At 43.6% G+C, this 21,110-nt stretch overlaps 1 protein-coding gene across 1 annotated transcript in view; it reads right to left on the reverse strand.

Annotated features, from left to right (window-relative positions):
* LOC138246927 (vomeronasal type-2 receptor 26-like) overlaps positions 1–21,110 on the reverse strand; it is a 194,105-nt gene that overhangs the window by 35,294 nt on the left and 137,701 nt on the right. The window contains exons 5-6 of the mRNA XM_069201675.1: positions 14,820–14,837; positions 7,945–8,068 (exon numbers count right to left, since the gene is read on the reverse strand). Of these exons, the coding sequence (XP_069057776.1) occupies positions 7,945–8,068; positions 14,820–14,837 (142 nt within the window). The remainder of the gene's footprint in view (positions 1–7,944; positions 8,069–14,819; positions 14,838–21,110) is intronic.

Below are 21,110 nucleotides of genomic sequence, written 5' to 3' on the forward strand. Positions count from 1 at the left end.
CTGTCCAGTGGCTGTTTTGGAATTTGCACCAGGTGCATTCAAGGAGCATCTCAGAGCTTCTGGAACCTTGGGGTGAGCCATGGACACCAAAAGAACATTAAAAGAACATCTGGAAGAAGATCCAGAAGTGTGGAGAAGTTTGGAGAACTTTTGGAAGAAAGCTCCATAAAGGGACCGACCCGCTGCACAACTCTAGCCGGCTTGCCTCAACTGCGACCCGACCTGACATGCAGGTCCGTCCTGGTGAACAAAAATATCCGAAAAAGTGACTGGGTCTGAACATAGAAAGTTGACCGCGACCTGCCAGGCAGTGTATCTGAAGAGGGCTCCAGGGACGTCAGATAAAGATTCAGGTTTGCCCCAGTCGAAGGATTTTCATCTTGAAAAAACGACAAAGTCCGAAGGTAAAAATCTTCATCAAGGGCTCCTGCGACGCGTATCCGAGGAGGAGTTCCAGGAGGTCGGATTAGACTGGCGACTTGGTCTAGCTGAAGAAAATCTTCAAGAAAATGACTAACTCGGAAGGTAAACTTTTGATCGCGGCCTTCCTCAGGCTATAGCTGAGCAGAGCTCCATCGTGGTTGGCCTTAAACTTTGACTTTGCCTCAGTGGAGGTGGAACCAGATGACCAGATTGGTGCTATTCTTTTCTAAGCGCTAAAATGTATTAATTCTTTAAAAATGTATATCTCCAGTTCCCTTAATCTGATTTTATTTGTTTTGGTGTCATTTTAAAGCTACACATATGTCCTATTGTTATAAAGTGGTTTTAGATTTTTAAACTGTTTCCTGTGTTTTATTTAATGTGATATTTGAAAGCTTTACTCTTTGTCTCAAGTTAAGCCTTGTCGCTTGTTGCCAAGCTTCCAAGGGTTGAGCTGGGTTTAATTTATTGAGACCTAACTGAAAATAAGTGGAGGTTGGTGGCCTATTACTAAGTGTAGGTACTTACTGGCCCTTACCAATAATCCATTTTCCAAAAGGAGGAAAACTATAAACAAAGCTCCCTTAACATGATGAGGATTTTGATAAAATATGCAATGAAGGACAGAGCGAACATTTTTGGGGAAATTGAGAAAATCAACATGGAGTTGCTGTCTGTGATAATGCAAGAGGTCTTTGTTGACTTTACAAAGAACATGGAGGGAAAACTTTACAAATTTGAAGAATACATCACTAATAAAAAACAAAGGAAATTCATAGATGATTTCAAGGATTATCATGCTGGCAGAATTCAAAACCTTTCATCGAAAATATGACTATATGTACATAGAGGATCGAACAGGACAAATCTTCTACAGGTGTTGAGAATAAGGAATCCCCATCTAGGGAACAAGAAGAGAGTGATATTTCTGATAGTAATCTCTCTGATGTATCTGATTCAACATTATCAAAGGGCCTAGTTTTGGATAAAGCTAATAACAGGTCTAATTTTTTTAAACAGTTTCAACTTTTGAATCGGGGAAGGACAGAACAACACAGAGATTTGTATTTTCAGAGAGGAACAAAAGGAAGGAGAAGAGGAATCAGCAAGCAAAAAAGAGAAGATGTGCAAGAAGATCCAAGGTCTGTGGGAATGGGCCCAAAAAACAATACAAACCAATACAAACAATGTGCTTAACCTCTCTAGTAGAGAACTTTCTGAGGATGAACAGAGACTTTTATCCTTAGGCTTAACATGTTGTCCCACTAGCAGGTTTGATAACACCCAGACCAGAATTGATATGTTTATGTTTATGAGAAAGCTAAAATTACAAAAATGGTATCACAATAAGGCTGATGGTCATCAACATCATGGTAGAAGTTCTGAGTTAAGTAATCTGTGTATATCAGATGTAGATATTTTGCATACACTGACAAATTTGTTCGCTGAGTCTTTAGACATGAGGATCCTATCATGAATTTGGAGGTGTTGGGTATTAAAGTGGATAAATCATGTCCAGGTCCCTTTAAATCTAAAGCTACCTTTTTACCAGTAGTACATTGTGAGGCAATTGAAACATATGAATAGGATGCGGTGAAACAGTTGAAAAGAATCAGATTCAAACCCAGCAATATTAGGAAGAATAACTTAACAAGCAAACAATTTCAAGCTTTGTTAAGTTTGAGAAAAGACACTAGTACTGTTATCAGAGAATCTGATAAAGGGGGAAATATAGTTGTTTTGGATTTAGAGCAGTATCTGGTAGAAGGAGACGGGCAGATCAGCAACACCAACTGCTATAGTCTAGCAAGGAGGATGTTGAGAAAACAAATAAGAAGTATTTTGAAATGCTGGTAGATTGGAGAGAGAGAGGTCTCATAAAATGGGAGAAACACCTCTATCTAAAGCGTGATCATCCAAAAACTCCTATACTTTACCTTCTACCTGAATTGCACAAGAACAACTTGAAACCACCAGGAAGACCAATTGTGTCGGCAATGGGCTCCTTTTTAGAAAACACCTAAAAGTACATTGATTATTACCTTCGACCCTTTGTAGAAATGTTACCTTCATATGTGAAAGATACAACACATTTTCTAAAGATTGTTGACGGCATACAATGGGAAGATGACTATTTCTTATTGACATTGGATGTTGTGAGCCTGTATACGTGTATCTATCATGAGCTAGGCTTGAAAGCAATCAGACATTATACGCAGGTGAGATCGATTTCAAAACTGTTCCACAATGAAATGTTAAGTGATATGATTGGCTACTGTTTAAGGAACAATTTCTTAATTTTTGTCAATCAGATAAACAGACAACTATATTGAACTGCTATGGGCACCTGCTTCGCCCCCAGCTACGCCAATTTATTTATGGGCTGGTGGAAGGAGGAGGTGTCAGTTGAAGTACTTGATTTTGATGAAAGAGTAATTGTTTGGTGTCGATATATCAACAACATTTTTGTGATTTGGAGAGGGTATGAGATATCAGCTAAGAAATTTGCTAGACTAAATCACAATGAGTACAATCTTGAGTTTGTAGAACAACAGTGGAGTTCACTTGGAATTTCTGGATGTGGAAGCCGTGGTAGAAAATAAGACCTTAACCACTAGACTACACAGGAAACCAATGGCGGGGAATAGTTTACTGAATGCATGCAGTGCATATCCATCCAGTCTTATTCAGAGTATCCCCTATGGAGAATTGGTACGTGCTCGGCGGGTCTGTAGCAATTTGACAGACAATCTATGGGAATGTGAGATCATGTGTGAAAGATTCAAAGAGAGGATTTGGAAATAAGATTATTACACAGGCTAAGCAAAAGGTAGGCAAGGTCTCTAGGGAGAACATACTGTACGAGGCTTGTCCTAATATTGAAAGAGCTGAAGAAATAGAGATGATTAGACTTATTACAACATACTGTAACCAATCTTACAATGTTAGGAGTTTTATGCAGAACAGTTGCCGTCTCTTACAAACTGACCCGGTGATATGCAGATATATAGACATGAAACACCACATATTACATTCAGAAAGAGTAAATCACTTACAGATTATCTTTGTCACAGTCTTGTGACACATGTGCAGAATAAGGCATCAACTATTGTGGCACCAGCTGGATTCTATGTTTACATGCAATGTAAAGCATGCAAGAATAGCAAGAATTGCAAGAAAATAAAAGTGAAGGGTAATAAAAAAGAACACACCATTAAGGGTCATAATAATTGCAATACTGATTTCTGGGTCTATTGTCTGATCTGCCCATGTGAGAAGATCTATTTGGGCAGTATGATACATTGTGCCAAAAAAAGAGTGTTGGAACATAGAAGAGCCATGAAACATCATGACCAGAGTTACTCAGTAGCAAGGCATTTCCAAAAACAATCACTTGGGGAATGAGAATCTACTCCGGTTTGTAGTGATTGATCAGATCAAGGCCAACAGTCGAGAAGGGAATAGAGAAAAGATATTGAGAGTACTTGAATCCAAATATATAATAGAATTTGATACACTTGGTCCTTTTGGGCTGAATGTGAGTGAAGAGATGTGTGTTCATTTGATTTAACTAGAAGAAGGGGCTGTGAAAGATGTATAGAGCCTCTTGGGGATTAGTTTGGTTTTAAATAGGTGGTGTGGATTTCACTTTGTGTGTTATTGTACTTTCATTGTTAGGGCACATACATGAAGTCGATGGCGGGAGATATGGCCTAACTTATTTATCTTTAATCATGTAGGAATATAATTATAGGAGAGATATTGGACGTTGATATATGTTACTATTTGAAACATGATGTGTTCATCATTTTGAACATATTTATATATTCATTGGATGCTGCTATTATATGATAGGCTATATACAATATCAAAATGATCTGTTTTTTTAACATCTCCAATGGGTTCTTATATTTGTTCCCAAATAATGTAATGCCCAATTGGGCTAGATTGTGGTAATACTGTTTATGTGATCTGAAATATATGTTATTCATGGTATAACAATTCATTTATTATGTGTTCATCATTGGGTATTTTGCTATCCTAGACATTTCTTACATCAAATGCCCACTGGGGCTCTAATGGAATACGAACTTCACTATTCATTTGGTTTACAAGTAGCAATTCTGAGTAAGTGGATGACATTTTGGTTCCTTTTTTGATTTTCAATATGAAATATATGATTCTGTACTATCTTTATACAATTGGAATATTCATATTGGATGATAAAGACATAAATGTTGTCGTAGAAACACTGTAATCTATTTGTGGTATCATGTTTAAAGATGGCTGACACTCTAGACACCAGAATATTGACATACGTTGGTTTGTCCGTTGTTTATGTCTAGTACTTATTTAAAATGTTTATTTTAAACCCACTCCATCTGTGAGCAAGGCTATGGCCGAAACACGTTGGTAGGGGGATCTGATTTTCCAATAAATTACATGAATTGACAGCACACTAGGAGGTGTCCTGGCTTTCCTTGAATTTAAGGATATTTTTGGCATACATATATACATATATATAATAATGCATATAATAATAATAATAATAATAATAATAATAATAATAATAATAATAATAATAATAAATATCTTTCTATATATAGATATATATATATATATATATATATATATATACATATATATATATATATAACCTAATGGTGGTCCCTCTTTGGCACTGTTTGACGAATCTTCACAAACTTTTCCCCCAAAAAGTGTTTTTGTGATTCTTCTTGTGCATGGAAAGGTTTGGGGTGATTCATCAAGCGGGGGCTGAGAAAAATGGAGGGGGAAATGTGCATTTCCCACCTTAAAGATATGTCTACACCCTGAAACCCTGGACGGAATTACACCAAATTTGGCAGAAAGCTAGCTTTCGGTACGAAGATCACACTTTTATTTATTTGGTATAAATCTGTTCTGTAGTTTTTGTATATCTCTGGCTGTGATGACTTCACAAATATTTCGCAAATAAATTGCAGAAATTACTGAATTGCACATGCAAAAAGAAGTGTTGCAATTGGCTGACCACAACCTGACAAGAAATTTGAGGCCGCTATTGTATTTTATGGGACACACTCTAAGGGGGTGAAAATCCAAATTGAAAGTGGAATATAGGTGTGTTTTAGAGGTAGATTATAGATTCATAATTTTTTTTTCAGCATCATGTGCGGTATTCGTGAAAATTCACGAATTTTCCTGAATTTTCACGAATTATTCACAAAATATTCGTGAATAGGAAAAAATTGAAAGAAAAAACACAGACTCATTCATACACTAATTCATTCACTCATACATGTAGTCACCGACTCAGTTGCACACTCACACCCACTCAGGCACTCATGCGCCCACTCAGACCCACTCACAGACTCATACACCCACTTTCAGACCCTCTCAGACACTCACGCACACACTCACAGATCCACTGACAGAGACAGGCCCTGGGGCCAACCTGCACTGCGCAAGGCCAAAGGCTGTGCGTGGTGTGGGGTTGAATGGATATAAGTCCTTATCTGCAAGTTCTGGCTGCAGGTCAAGCCTTGCGACGAGGCCCCGCCGCACACGCCTTCACCATGCACAGCTACTCCACATATTATATAATTGAAGAGATCTTGTATGGCATCTTTGGTATTATCATTGCAACACTTGCAATAAAATTATTGATAAGAAAACTATGCATGGCAAGGGCATGAGCTTTATTTCTCTTAGGGCGTGAGTTATAGTGAAAGTACTGTAAGTACACCAGCTGAATTTTTATGGTTTTGTCCTAGTAAATTCAGAACCCGAACTATAACAACCCTGCAATGTTTTATTTTCTTTTTCCGGTGAATATATATGTATATATATATATATATATATATATATATATATATATATACATATCTATCAATAGATAGATAGATATGGCTCTGTTTTCTTTTGGATATGTGAGTGGTTGTGTCAGTGGTTGTATGGGTTTATGAGTAGCTCTGTAAGTGGTTGTATGGGTTTGTGGTTAGTTGTATGGATGTGCCAATGGGTATGTGAGTTGTCTATTAGTGTGTGAATGGGTATGTATGTAGCTGTGTCAGTGTTTGACTAGGTGTTTGAATACCCGTGTAGGTATGTGAGTGGATGGGAGGTTAAGTGGTTGAATTACTGCGTGAATGGGTGTCTCAGTGTTTGTATGGATGTGTGAGTGACTGTATAAGTGGTTGAATTTGTGTGTGAGTTGGCATTTGAGTATGTCACTGAGTGTTTGAGTGTTTTTTGTGAGCAATTGTGTCAGTTGTTCTTTGAATGATATCATCAGTGATGTCATTTGAGATATCACCAGTGATGTCATCACTGTTGTCACTGGCCATGTCATGAGTGATGTAATATGTGAGGTCATATGCAGTGCATTGCGGGGGAGTAAGTTAGAGTTAGGTGAGGTAACTATAACTGCTGAATTTCTATGGTTTTGTACGTTTCAAATGTTACCCTACCTAACTATAACGTCCCTGTAACCTTTGTTTTTTTCAATTAATTTCTAGACTTTTTGTTCTCTTTCCTAACTTTTACATCACTGTAACCTTTTTTCAGTGAAAAAAAATAAATATATATATATATATATATATATATGTATTTGTATACAGTGTGAACCTAGCTAAAAGGCAGCAAACCACTATGCAGGGTCGAAGGTAAGGATACGGTCAACAAAGGATTGTGTAGGTAGCTGATTCCTGGGAGCAGCAATGTACTGTTACTGCTTTGTGATATAACATTCTTTGAAAGGGTTTGTCTTTAATTCATCCTTGTTCCAGATCTTAAATGCACAGATTGAAAAAGCATGTTAATTTGTTTTTTTTCTTTTTCACCCTCCTTTATATCCAGTGAAATGTTCTGGCTGTGGGTTGCTGAAGAGCCACCACAGATATAGGCCAGCGGAGATATCTAAATTTGACAGCTAGCAGTCTATCAGGATGGCAGATGTAATATCCTCCACCACCCTGAGAGCCACATGACCAGTCCTATTTCAGGCCCTTATGTCTTGATTTAGGGTAGGGCAGATGGCATACGCCATCAAAACATGACATATCTAAACCATATTACAAGTCCCATGGGCTGTAATGTACTTGCAATATGGCAGAAGGGAAATCCAATATATGTCTGATGGAGTATTCCACCTTACAAAGTTTAATTAAGTCCATTATTGCATTATAGCATATGGCACTTGTACTATGGTGTACTGGACATCTGCCACATTTGTGACAGATTACCCTGTCAGCTAAAATCTAGATAATGCCCTTTGTGAAGAATAAAGTGCAGCTTACACAGATAAGAATTAGATGTTATGAATTAATGGTGCATGGTTTTAAGTAAAAGTCAAATATGGTATAATTATGAAATAAGAATGTCTCACTACTCTGCTCCACTGTATGGAGCAGTCTTTACAGACTGTAAAATGATGTATGGTGTTGTTTATAAAAAATGAAATACCAACAAATAAATGCAGTTAGGCTAAGTACATTAATGCAGTACATTGAAATCACCCACCTGTTTGGTTGGAAATTGTCCCTTCTGAGCAAGGGACACACTCAAAGCAACACCTGGGCCTCCCCTCAATAGCAGATTTTCTATATCCTGGAAGACAAGATTCACTACAGATGGATATGGGCACCTGAGAGAAAGAGAATTAGTGATTACATTTGTGTTAATGGTCCAACATGGTTAGCTAACTCTTCTTGCTGGGGACTGGGACTCTTCATTTCTCTCCTGTGGATGGTGGCTCATGGATTTGATCAAACATTTCTTGCCTGTTTATCTTTTCATCCATTTCCACATCAGACAGTTTATTTGTAGATGACTCACTAGTGTTTTGTTATCACATGACAGCACAAGTCAGTGACCCACATCTGGAGGGCCACTAAGTAATCTCATAATTGAATCTAAGCATAGATCACACAGTCATCATCATAATATTCTTTCTCAGCCCAACCTTGGTCCTCCGAATATCTCCCACATGATAATCAGGCAGCTGAGATGTCATATTCTCAGCTGATGTGGAATGGATGGGCTGCCAGCTCACCCCTGGCTTGGCAGTGCACAAGCGGTTTTGTCACTGTAGTGGTGCCATGTAGATGGTTCCTCCCTTTTGTTGCCTTATTAGCAGATGAGCATTTCTCATCATTGGTATCGGCGTAGGTTCTTTATTGGTTATGCAGTCTTTAGGGCTCTTATCAATGATGTCCTTAATGTGCGTAATGATAGTCTTCAATCACCAATTGTTTAGTTCACCTTTTCCCTATGTGAGTTGGTAGCATTAATGTTCATCATGTTTATCATCCAAGTATGTCATTCAATTGGCTTAAGGTATGTTTTGGGGAGAGTGTGGGTATACAGTTTGGCTTTGGTCATAGAGAGATCTCATTTCAACAACGTTGCAATGTCAAATGAAAAGGGGCTGTATGTCAGCCTCAGTTAATATATTTGTAACACATTTTCCCTCTCGGATGGCACTCTTAGCAACAGGCAACATGCAGTCTGAAGGTATGGCACTCATTTGTAGGGGAGCAGGCACATGTCCCAGTTCCAGTGCAGGTCAATGTGTCCACTAGTCTCCCTCATGTGTACAAATGCCAGGTGAAAGTGTCTCAGCTCATAACATGGCTTATAATATATTCATGCCTCCACCTGGTTGTTGGGGTTCAGAAACTGAAATGGATGTACACCACACATAGAAAGACTCACAGCTAGATTGGTGCCATATTCTGGTATTATCCTTATAACAGAATCCCTGTAACAGGGGGCACTTTAGTGGCATCTTGAATGGTACTTACGGAAATGTAGAACAACTTTTATGTAGAACACCACAGCAAATTAGAGTCACACACTAGGTGTATATCTCAGCTATTGGGGCAGTTTATCAAGCCTTACTCACTCTCTCCCTTGAGGATCTCACAGAACAATGTATTATCTCTGTTCTTTACTTTGAGGTTGTAGAAATCACACCAAGCCTAATGGTAACACAGCAGTCGCGCCCTCCTACTCACAGAGAAGCAAATAGAAAGCAAATAGGCAAAGAGGCCTTGAAAACCATTCTAATGGTCTTTCTCTTCTAGGTACCTTAATGGTCCACAAAAGTCAGTCATGCCTAGAATTAACGGATGGGAAGACTGTAAATACTAGCTGTGTGCCATGTGTGGCAGGTACTGAACATGGGACAAATGAGCTGGGTTCCAACTCTTGACTGTCATGCCTACTATGTTTGGTAGACTTCACAAGTGATGCTCTCCTGCACAACACTTAAGAGTTATTAGCCTGAGAATTCAGTTCTTGACACATCATTATCTGCACCTCATTGTTCCTTAGAGATTGTCTGAAACATGTGTTGCCTGGGGGTTTTGTCTTCCAGTGACTCAAACCTACCCTAGTACTAGGCCATCCAGCCTTTGGCACCCCAAAGGTACTGTCTCTCAACTGAGAGAGACCATTCATCCTACTTGAAGATCTGCCTTACTCTGCCCCTGCCCAAAAGACTACTCAACTTGCAGCATTGCTGCAGGATTCTCCAGCTGCAGAATCGCTGGAAACTTCAAAAGCAATGTCACTTCTCTCAGACAACTCAGACACTCCCTTGCAGACCTCCACTAACTTACATCCATGCAAACTGACACTGATCAAGGAAAAGCCCAGGCATAACAGGTGACCACATCCATTGTTAACATCAAGATATAAATGCACTTCCCAGCTTTATGTTCACATTAGGTGTTGCTCCTCCTAAATGAGCCAGGAGTGGCCCTGCAGTCCCTACAACCATATCCAACTTTAAGATCTATGGTTCTAAGGAAATAAGAGTCAAGTAGGTGGGGTTTTGTACACCAAATGCTTTAGGCCCTAAGATTCATTTTTTCCTGCAACAGATTTACAAATCTGTAACAGAGCAAAGTGGACATTCAGTAGATTTCACCAAATCTTATTAGTAAGGGAGGGCTCTATTTATAAATCCCATAAAGGGGCTACAAATGCAGAGATGGATGCTTACGGGGGCCTACACACCTCAATCTCAACATTCACAGAGTGACAACTTTCTTTAGTGCAGCCCCTGTCTCTGAAGGACACATGGTGCAGTAAAACAAAATCCATTCTGTGAATGACACAGGGGGAAGCATGCAGTCCCCTGAACCACGGCCTACTCCTCATCAGTGTAGATAACCCACATAAATAAGGTAGAATCTAACTCTGTGGACATTTTCCACTTTGTGAAAGAATGGCACCCACTTTTTGGAATACATCTCTGATCAATGGTTTGCAACCACAATTTCAGTCACAAACAACGGAAACATATAGGCCCATATTTATACTTTTTTAGTGTCGCATTTGCGTCGTTTTTTACGCAAAATCCAAAATCCAATTGTATTTTGTGAGTTTGCGCCGATTTTGCGTTAAAAAAACAACGCAAATGCGGCGTTATAAAAGTATAAATATGGGCCATAGTGTATCAATTCAGAAGGAGAGGGAAGTGCCTTTTTCATGCTCTTCTACTTAGTGATTTGTAATGAGATGCAAAGTGTAATTTGCAAGTCAGAGGTATTGCCAAACTTCAAATAACCACTTGTACATTGTTACGTGCTTGCAAAGCCTGTGAGTTTGTAAATTGCAGCCTTTTTGTGACCACAAATCAGTTGTATAGTTTTGGTCTCTAGTCTCCAAACACACTCCATGCATATATTCCATATGATAGGTCCCTATACATTCAAGGTTTGTGTGTTGGTCTTTGACCAGATTTTTAGATCTTCCATAGTAAAACTCCATGCAATGCCTAAGTGTCAATGGGTGAGGAAAGGAAGGTGCAAACTGTCATAGAAAGCTGTTATGTTAATAAACTTCTTTCCAATTCATTGAAGAAAAACAGTGACACACCTACCTTTCTGCACACCTTTAAATACATGGCTATGTCGGCAACAATGTGATTGCTTATATGGTATGTCATTATAATAGGGTATGACAAAGCAAATTCACCAAAGCTAAAACACCTTATGGTTCTAACTCTGGATATCAGGTCTTTTGCCTTTGGTGAGTTTCAGTTATTTTTCTATATCAACAAAATACATTTTGTGAGTAGACTTTTGCAGGCACAACTCTCAGGAGATCGGTCCTTTAACATTCTGCAGCATTGTCTGTAGGGTGAGATTTGCAAAACTTTGAATGGGGAATGGCAATCCCATGGTGAAGGTGCCTGTATGTACCCCCTCTCCTCTGTCACTACTGCCTGCAGAAATGTGCCTTTGTAGAAGGGCCTGTCAAACCTGAGAAGACATATCTGATGGTCTGAGGACTCACTCATGACGTTATCCTCTTTGGGTCCTCTTTTTCCATCCAATCCAGTCCTCAAGGAGTATACTTTAGAGAGTTTTCAGGAGAAACATTGGCATTTTTGTATTATTGTTGATGTTTTCAGGTGGCAGAGACCTAATCATACACCTATGGCTTTTTGCAAATCCTTGTCTTCTAAAAGCACTTGTTTTGGTTGGAAATTCATCCCTTTGGAGAAACTAGACCTCATGTCCTTGATGGGCCTCATTTCTAGGAGTGGGCTATCTGGTTAGTTGCATGAAGGTATGTAGTCAATATCCTAACATGTGGACACCTGGAGGTCAATGGGAAACGATTCACCAGTCATCATTTTGTACTGGTTACAGGGTGCATTTCAACTCCTCAACCAAATCAGGTGAGGTTGATTTCTTTTTACTTTTCAGAATTTAAAAAACTTATTGCACTAGGTTAAAACAGTGAAAGAAATGATAGATCAAAATACATAGGGCCTGATTTAGATCTTGGCAGGTGGGAATACTCTGTCACAAGCATGACACAAATCCTGTCCACCATATTATGGCCCCATTGTATGCTATGGTGATCTTAATACAGTGTGCAGGATATCTGTTACGTTTGTGATGGAGTATTCCATACGCTGAGATGTAAATAAGGCCCATAGTTATGAAGTAGTTGTCTTTGCTGCATGGACACTTGCAGTGTACAGCAAAGTACAGTTGAGAAAACATATTGCCTAAAGCCTGTCTCTCTCCTAACCATGCTGAACCATCAATCTAATTGACTTGGTTATTCAGCATTTAAAAACTGGCTTAATGCCTTACGTTAATGAAATGAAGCTCATTTGAATTTAATGTGAGATGTGATCTTTTGCCGTCATTGCCGTGGGTATGGCAGTATTTGAAGTTCAAAAGTAACTTACAGAGTCTGTCTCTAGTTCCCAAAAGTACTTCCACCTGGTAATCAAATATTTTTATGGTTTATGTTTTGTGGCACTGAGTAAATATTGATTGATTACTAAAAATATGCTCCAAATCCCATTGAAAAATCATTAAAATATAAACCAGTTACCGCACAGATCACAATACTTCAAGATTAAAATATTAAAAGCAGATCTGAAATAGGATAACTTAATATTATTATTATTTTAAATGTCATGCCAAATTGATGTTTCAGAACATTTGAAAAATCTAATACAGGCTAATGATTGTTATACAAAATAATCAAAAGGCACTATAAAACTGAATATAATTTTGAGTAGGTGTTCAATACATGTATGGCCATGTTTTTAAATAGAATTGAGCAGATAAGCAGCCAAAGACAAGAACTTCACCAGCAGCATTTTGCCAAGATTGACCTGCCTGACATAATTCAACAGCTTCTTGGCAGGTTCTCATTTCTGCAGCTAAAAGCAATGATTTTAGCAAGGTTTGTGGGCCTGCAATTATTTTGGACAAGTACAAACCCTATGTAGTAAAGATTATGGGGGTCCTTATGACCCTGGCTGAAGGCGGAGAACCGGCGGTAAGACCGCCAACAGGCTGGCGGTCTTACTTTGTGGAATTATGACCATGGCGGTTACCGCCATGGTCATCCGCCGGTTCTCCGTTCCGCCCGCCAGGGCGCAGACGACCGCCGGGCTGGAGACCTGGGTCTCCAGCCCTGCGGCCTACATTTTACCGTCAGCGGTATATTGAGCTGGCTTACCGCTGTGGATTTCCTGCAGTTTGAACCGCCATGAAATCCATGGCGGTAAGCACTATCAGTGCCAGGGAATTCCTTCCCTGGCACTGATAGGGGTCTCCCCCACCCCGACTCCCTCCCCTACCCCCCAACCACCCCTGCTACCCCCCAAAGGTGGCAGGGCCCCCCTCCCCACCCCGACCCCCAACATCACATCACCCATACACACACGACACGCACGCAGGCACCACCTACACACTTGCACGCACACACGCCGACATACATGCCTACATCAACACACACAGTCAGACACGCTCACCCACATACAAACATACACGCACACATCCATACAGACATACACGCACTCATATCCCAAAACACGCAACACCCCCGCAAGCATACACGCACTCACACACCCCCTCTACATACACAGACGCACACCCTCATGCACCCATACAACACAAAACACCCTCCCACCCCCCTCCCCTAACGGACGATCGACTTACCTGTTCCGTCGATCCTCTGGGAGGGGACGGGAGCCATGGGGCAGCTCCGCCGACACCACACCGCCAACAGAACACCGCCACGGCGAATCACAGGACGTGATTCGCTGGGTGGTGTTCTGTTGGCGTGTACGTGGAGGTGGAGCAACCTCCACTTCCCCGCCTCCCGCCAGTATGGCTGTTGGCGGCTCTCCATCCGTAAAAGGACGGAGAGCTGCCAACGGTCATAATAGGCCGAGCGGCAAACCGCCACCACTGGCGGTCTTCCGCACAGCGGTCCCTAGGTAGTCTTGGAAAAAGACCGCCGAGGTTGTAATGACCACCTATATTTCATAACCACATAGTCTACAGAATGATGTTGCCAACTGCTGAACCACCTTGGTATACCATTCTTGGCGATATACCTGCCAAATCGCAAACGTAGAAACTTGGGCCCATATTTATACTTTTTTAGCGCCGCATTTGCGTCATTTTTTGATGCAAAAATGGCGCAAACTTGCAAAATACAGCGGCGCTAAAAAAGTATAAATATGGGCCTTGATTTTTATGCACGTTGAGAAGTGAGCTTTCAGATAAGGCTTTTTGTAACTGTTAACAAATGAACAGGCATTCTTTTTCCTTCTCCGGGACTCTTTATCCATCCTGAAAGATAATTGCTTGGTTGTTTGATTTAAAAAATCACTTAGGCTTGTTCTATTGAATGTTATAAATCCAGATACTTGATCATCAAAGATGTGAAGGCATTCAGAAAAGAAAGATCTCCAAGCAGTTGTTTTCTGGGCATTAGTAATTTCCTGCCAGCACAGCTTAACTAATTCTATCCTGTTCAGATGAAAATAACACTTTCAATAAGACATTTTAAAAAGACAGTTGCCTCACTAGTGTTTGATTCTGTAATGTAGACTCAAGACGGACTTCAGCATGGCCTATATTCTTTGTTACTTTGAAAACCAATGTATAGATCTTTATTTTTAGTTTTTCCAGTGTTGGGACCATTTTTGCCTCCGTGATTTTGACCAGATGCACATCGTTTGAGCACTCTAGCTTATTTTGCAAGGTCTGAAAAGCATAGATAGAAGTTGTGTTTTTGGCACTCAGATGATTAAAGTGATGTTTGAATGACACTCTATCATCAAAAATGATGCCAAGATATTTATATGACCCCAAAGCTCTATAGTACCCCCATTAACAGCCCAAACTTGAGAATTTACTTTAGGCTGACCTATTGTGATGAATTTAGTTTTTTTAGTATTCAGCTCCAAACCATTTACTGATATATACATAGGCCCTCATTACAAACCTGGCGGTAAAGTCAGCTGACCGTGCTGCTGACGGCCGCCAACATACTGTGTCCGCTGCGGGAATCCGCTAGGGGTATTATGACCCACACTTAGAAATCCTCTACAATACAGACACCCACAAATGTCCGCCACACCAAAGGTCAGTGATAAATTGGCGGTAGATAAACCCACACCGTCACGCCAACAGGAATAGGCCCACACTATCACAACACACGAATCCACGCGGCGGTCATTCAACCGTGGTAAACCATTGGCGGTACACACCACTGCGCTCAAAATACACACACATTTACAAAACACCACCACATTGGACAATTCAAAATACACACACCTGATACACATACACACACCACACCCACACACCCACACCACTATAAAACACACACCCACATTACCCACAACCCCTTACAACGAAAGTTTTGGAAGAAGCAGAGAGAGAGAAAAGCAAAGACAACACCAGCATCCAGAGCCACACAACACCATCACTCATACACCATCCACGCACAAAACACCACACACCGAAAAAATCACCCCACACATCACATCACACATCACATCACACATCACCTCACACATCACTCACACCACATCATGGCACCTCAAAGACACCCCAGGTTTTCTGAGGAGGAGCTCAGGGTCATGGTGGAGGAAATCATCCAGGTAGAGCCACAGCTATTCGGATCACAGGTGCAGCAGACATCCATTGCTAGGAAGATGGAGCTATGGCAGATAATTGTCGACAGGGTCAATGCAGTGGGACAGCATCCAAGAACATGGTATGACATCAGGAAGAGGTGGAACGACCTACGGGGGAAGGTACGTTCCATGGTATCCAGAGACCAGATAGCCATACAGAGGACTGGCGGTGGACCCCCACCTCCTCCTCCGCAACTAACAACATGGGAGGAGCAAGTCTTGGCGATCATGCATCCTGAGGGCCTCGCAGGAGTAGCAGGAGGACTGGACTCTGGTAAGTCATATCTTTACTATTACATCCCCCCCACCCTACATGCATGCCATCACAAACCCCAAACCCTACCCTCACACCCATCACTCCACCACCTCACATATACCCCACTATCACAACCCTCACATCCCAATACCAAGCCCTGCATGTTACACCAATGCATGGATATCCATCACAGACCTGCATGGACTCCCATCACCAAAGCATGTCCAAGGGAGAGACTACCCAGGGCACACAATCGCCACTCACAAAAGGGCAAAGGAGATATTGCAAGCACAGTAGTAGAGGGAAACTCACCCATTGCACAAGATGGCACAAACAGATACAATAACAATGCATTTACACGCCAACAGGACCCCTACACAATGTCACTGGACAGCCATATCCAGTCCCCCCTCAGAAGAGGCCCACAGTGACAACAGCAGCTCTGCATGCCTGGATCAAGATGACCAGCCCGACCCATCAGGGACCTCTGGAAAGTCGGTTTGCCTGCCACAGTCCCAAACCACCACAGAACCTCCCCCTCAGGAAACACCACCACAGCACCCACCCAGCGGGCCCATGCCACTGTCGCCAGGACACGTCAATGAGCAGTGTGTCCACCACTACAGGGACCCCAGGCAACCCCACAAACACAGGACAATCAGGGACCTTGGGTCAGTGGCAGTGGGCACACGGTTCAGGGGACAGAGGCACAGGATAACAGGGAAGCTGGGAGGACTGCTGTGTGCGGCAGGGGGAGGACAGGCCCAGGGAACCCACTCTCCATGAGACACACTCAAACATCATGGGAGAATACCACCATTCCGAGGAGACCATGGGCACGGTCCTGGCCAAGTTTCAGGAGACCCAGCGGCTGCAGGAGGAACAGTACCTGGGGATCAGGGAGAACTTGAAGTCCATTAACATCACCCTGGTCACCATTGCAGGGGTGCTGGCAGACATGGCCAACACCATGAGGGAGACATTGGCCTACCACCGGGCCCCTGACACCAGCCCGAACGATGAACAGCCTTCCACGTCCGCCGGCGCCAGTGGACAGGAGGTCCCGCGACAGGACCAACAGGCCACCAGCATCCCACCCCCTGCACAAGGAGAACCAACCCGCAAACGGTCCCTGCGATCCAGGCCCAAGACAGAGAACATTGCCAAGACCCCCACCAGGAAATAAGATTCTCCTGATTGTCACCCTTCTGTCCCACTATGTCACCCTGTCCACCTTGGACTGACATTGCTCCACTTCCTATGCCCCCTTGGGCAATGCACCTGTGATACCAAGAGAGTGGAATCTACCCTGGACATTCCTCCACCATCACCCCAGCCCCTTCCACATAACCCTATACACATTAGCCCATAAATAAACACCCTTGAATCACAAAACAATCTGGAGTTTGTCTGTACTTTCACAAATGTATAATTACAACTTCTTCGACAAATATCAATGTTAATGTTCATCTGCACATACCAATGTATGACAGTTGTTGGGCAGCAGTAAACATAGCAGGAGGCAAAATGAGGTACCCAGATCTGTGAAATAGAAAGCCAAAGTGAACTGTCAGGGTCCATACACAGAGGTTAAGGGGCTGACTTATACAATGTCCTACAGTAGTCAGATATGAGATGAGCAGTGCCAGTCTCTTACCTGTGTCTCACTGGCAGTACTGCATGATGATGTTGTTTCGATTGTCAATATCTTCTCCCTCTGCCTCCTCTTCCTCACTGTCCACAGGCTCCACAGCTGCCACAATACCATCATCAGGCCCATCCTCCTGCAGAATAGGCACCTGGTGTCGCAATGCCAGGTTGTGCAACATGCAGCATGCCACGATTATCTGGCACACCTTCTTCGGTGAGTACTATAGGGAATCTGGCCTTCAGGAGGCCGAAAGTCCGCTCAATAATACGCCTTGTTCACCCATGTGCCTCATTGTATCGGTCCTCTGCCTTGTCCTGGCATTCCTCACTGGGTTCAGTAGCCTGTAGAGGCTGGGGTAACCAGAGTCACCTGCAAATGTCGAGGGAAATCTGTTAGACACACACTAACCCTTAGGGACTACCCCATACCCAGACACCTATTCATACTGTGTGGGGATCTTGGGCTCACCTATTAGCCACACACAGTGCCTCTGGAGTTGGCCCATCACATAAGGGATGCTGCTATTCCTCAAAATGCAAGCATCCTGCACAGAGCCAGGATACTTGGCATTCACATGAGAGATGTACTGGTCTGCCAAACACACCATCTGCACATTCATAGAATAGTAGCTTTTTGATTTCTGTACACCTGTTCATTTCTGAGTGGGGGGGGGGGCAAATGCCACATGTGTTGGGTTTATGTCCCAGGGCATAGAAGTCAGCTTTCACTGTGGGCAAATCCTCCACCTGGGGGAAAACGATGTAGCTGCGCATGTGTTTTAGCAGGGCTGACAACACTCTGGTCAACACGTTAGAAAACATTGGCTGAGACATCCCTGATGCCATGGCCACTGTTGTTTGGAAGGAACCACTTGCCAGGAAATGGAGCCCTGACAGGACCTGCAGTAGAAGGGGGATACCTGTGGGATGGTGGATAGCTGACATCAGCTCAGGCTCCAATTGGGCACACAGTTCTTGGATTGTGGCACGATCAAGTCTGTAGGTGATAATGATGTGTCTGGCTTCCATTGTCGAGGGTCCAGGGGTCTGTACACCGGAGGATGACGCCATCTCATCATCTGCCCCAGCGGATGTGCCCTAAGGAGGAGAATGGTGAGCAGAGGGTCATGTACCACATAGGTTGCACAAGTGTTTTTTCAGTAATGTGAGTACATCCGTGTGTGGCATTGTCTGTCCGTATTTCTGCCAAAATGTGCAGTGACGCACTTAGGTCCCAGGCCATGTGACCCCCTGAAATGGCGGCTGTTTGACGTGTAAGTAGGGACATGGGGAAATGAGGTCACTGCGCTGGCGTTGTGCAGCACCGCGGTAGGCGGTTGAAGATATGCTGCGCAATTCACCATTGGTTATCATTGGGTCCGATGGGTTCCAGGAGCCAATGACGATGAACGCCGGTGGTGACGGTACACACCGCTGTGGACGTGACTGCCATTTTCTATCTGTTCACTCACTTGATACCTGACCTTCAATAGGAGAGGACCTACACTGCAAGTGCTGCTGTGACCTCAGTCTGGAAATGAAAATGGCTTGAGTGTCTGGGGAAGGGCCCCTGCCTTCACCTCAGTGGAGTTGGAGAGACTAGTGGATGGGGTCCTCCCCAGTACATGCTACTCTACGGTCCTCCAGACAAACAGGTGAGTACACTGTGTGCAGGATGCGTGGGCCATGAATGTATGGAATGGTGTAGATGGAAGAGACATGTGGGGTTGGTGGCTGAGGCCTGCATATGAGGATGGTGAGTGTATGTGTGTCAGGGTATGGGTGGGAACTGGTGGCCAATGAGTATGACGAACCGGACGGGGAGTAATTTCCTTTCATCCTATACCTTTCCTCTAGGTCAGCACCCACCAGAAGAAGGGTATTTGGCGTGCCATCGTCAAGGAAGTCCGGATCCTGGGGGTCTATCATAGATGGAGCACCCAATGCCGCAAGAGATGGAAGGACCTGCACCTCTGGAGCAAGAAGACGGCAGAGGCCCAGCTGGGGCTGGCCTCCCAACGTGGAAGGTGTGCCTGTCCACCATGACAACCCTGATGTTCCAGATCCTGGCGGTGGCATATCCGGAGTTGGATGGGTGATTGAGGGCATCACAGCAGCCACAAGGGGGTGAGTACGATCTCATTTAGCTGACTCTGCACGCTTTACGAGGTGTCTGGGTGGGGGATGTGGGCTGTGGGCTCCCCTAGGCCAGGGCAAACTTGGTAGGGTAGGTCCCTTGTTAGGCAGGCTCTGTTCCACTCCAACCCCAATAGTGCTAGTGGCCATCTACAACTAGTCAGCCTCCTGTGGGTTCCAGGAGGGAGCTGTATCCCACCTAGCTCATTAGGGTGAATCTACGGAGTCTGAAGGCACCAGTGGGACGGAGGGCGAGGGGAGCAACACGACGGGGACAGGAGGGGACACTAGCGACTCCTCCTCTGATGGGAGCTCCCTTGTGTTGGCGGGCACCTCTGTGCCCACCGCAACAGCAGGTACAGCCGCTACACCCCCTACCAGCACCACCCTACCAGAAGCCCCTCAGCGTGTTTCCCATGCCCGCTCACCCAGGAGGGTGGGCATCACCTTCGCCCCAGGCACCTCAGGCCCTGCCCCAGTCAGCCCTGCTGCCCTCAGTGAGGAGGCTATTGACCTCCTGAGATACCTTACTGTTGGGCAGTCAACCATTCTGAATGCCATCCAGGGTGACGAGAGGCATTTGCAGCAAACAAAATTCATACTTGGAGGGCATTCATTCTGGCATGGCGGCCCAATAGAGAGCATTTTAGGCTCTGGCCTCAGCACTAATGGCAGCCATTGTCCCTGTGTCTAGCCTCCCCCCTCCAACTTCCTCTACCCAGACCCAATCCCCCCTACCTCACCCTATATCCCAAGCACACCATCAGACCAGCATGCACACACATCAACATACAAAAGTGGCTCAGGCAAACAAAAGCACCACACATCCCACAGGCACTCACACAAGCACCATACCCATGCAGACACACCAACATCCAGTCTTCCTCCACTGTGTCCCCCTCCTCCACGTCCTCCACATCCCTCCCTGTCTTGTCTCCACTCACACCTGCATGCACTACATCCTCAGCCACTACCTCCACCACCAGCACGCCCATCACTACACACCACTCACGTGCAATCACCACCCCACTACCATTCACACGTCCCCTGTGTCCTCTCCCAGTGTGTCTGTGAGCCCTCCTCCCAAAGTACACAAACGCCGGCACACACCCACTCAACAGCCATCCACCTCACTACAGCCTCCAACCCATGCACCTTCACCCAAAC

Source organism: Pleurodeles waltl, chromosome 7 (assembly GCF_031143425.1).
Source record: "Pleurodeles waltl isolate 20211129_DDA chromosome 7, aPleWal1.hap1.20221129, whole genome shotgun sequence".
Taxonomy (NCBI): Eukaryota; Metazoa; Chordata; class Amphibia; order Caudata; family Salamandridae; genus Pleurodeles; species Pleurodeles waltl.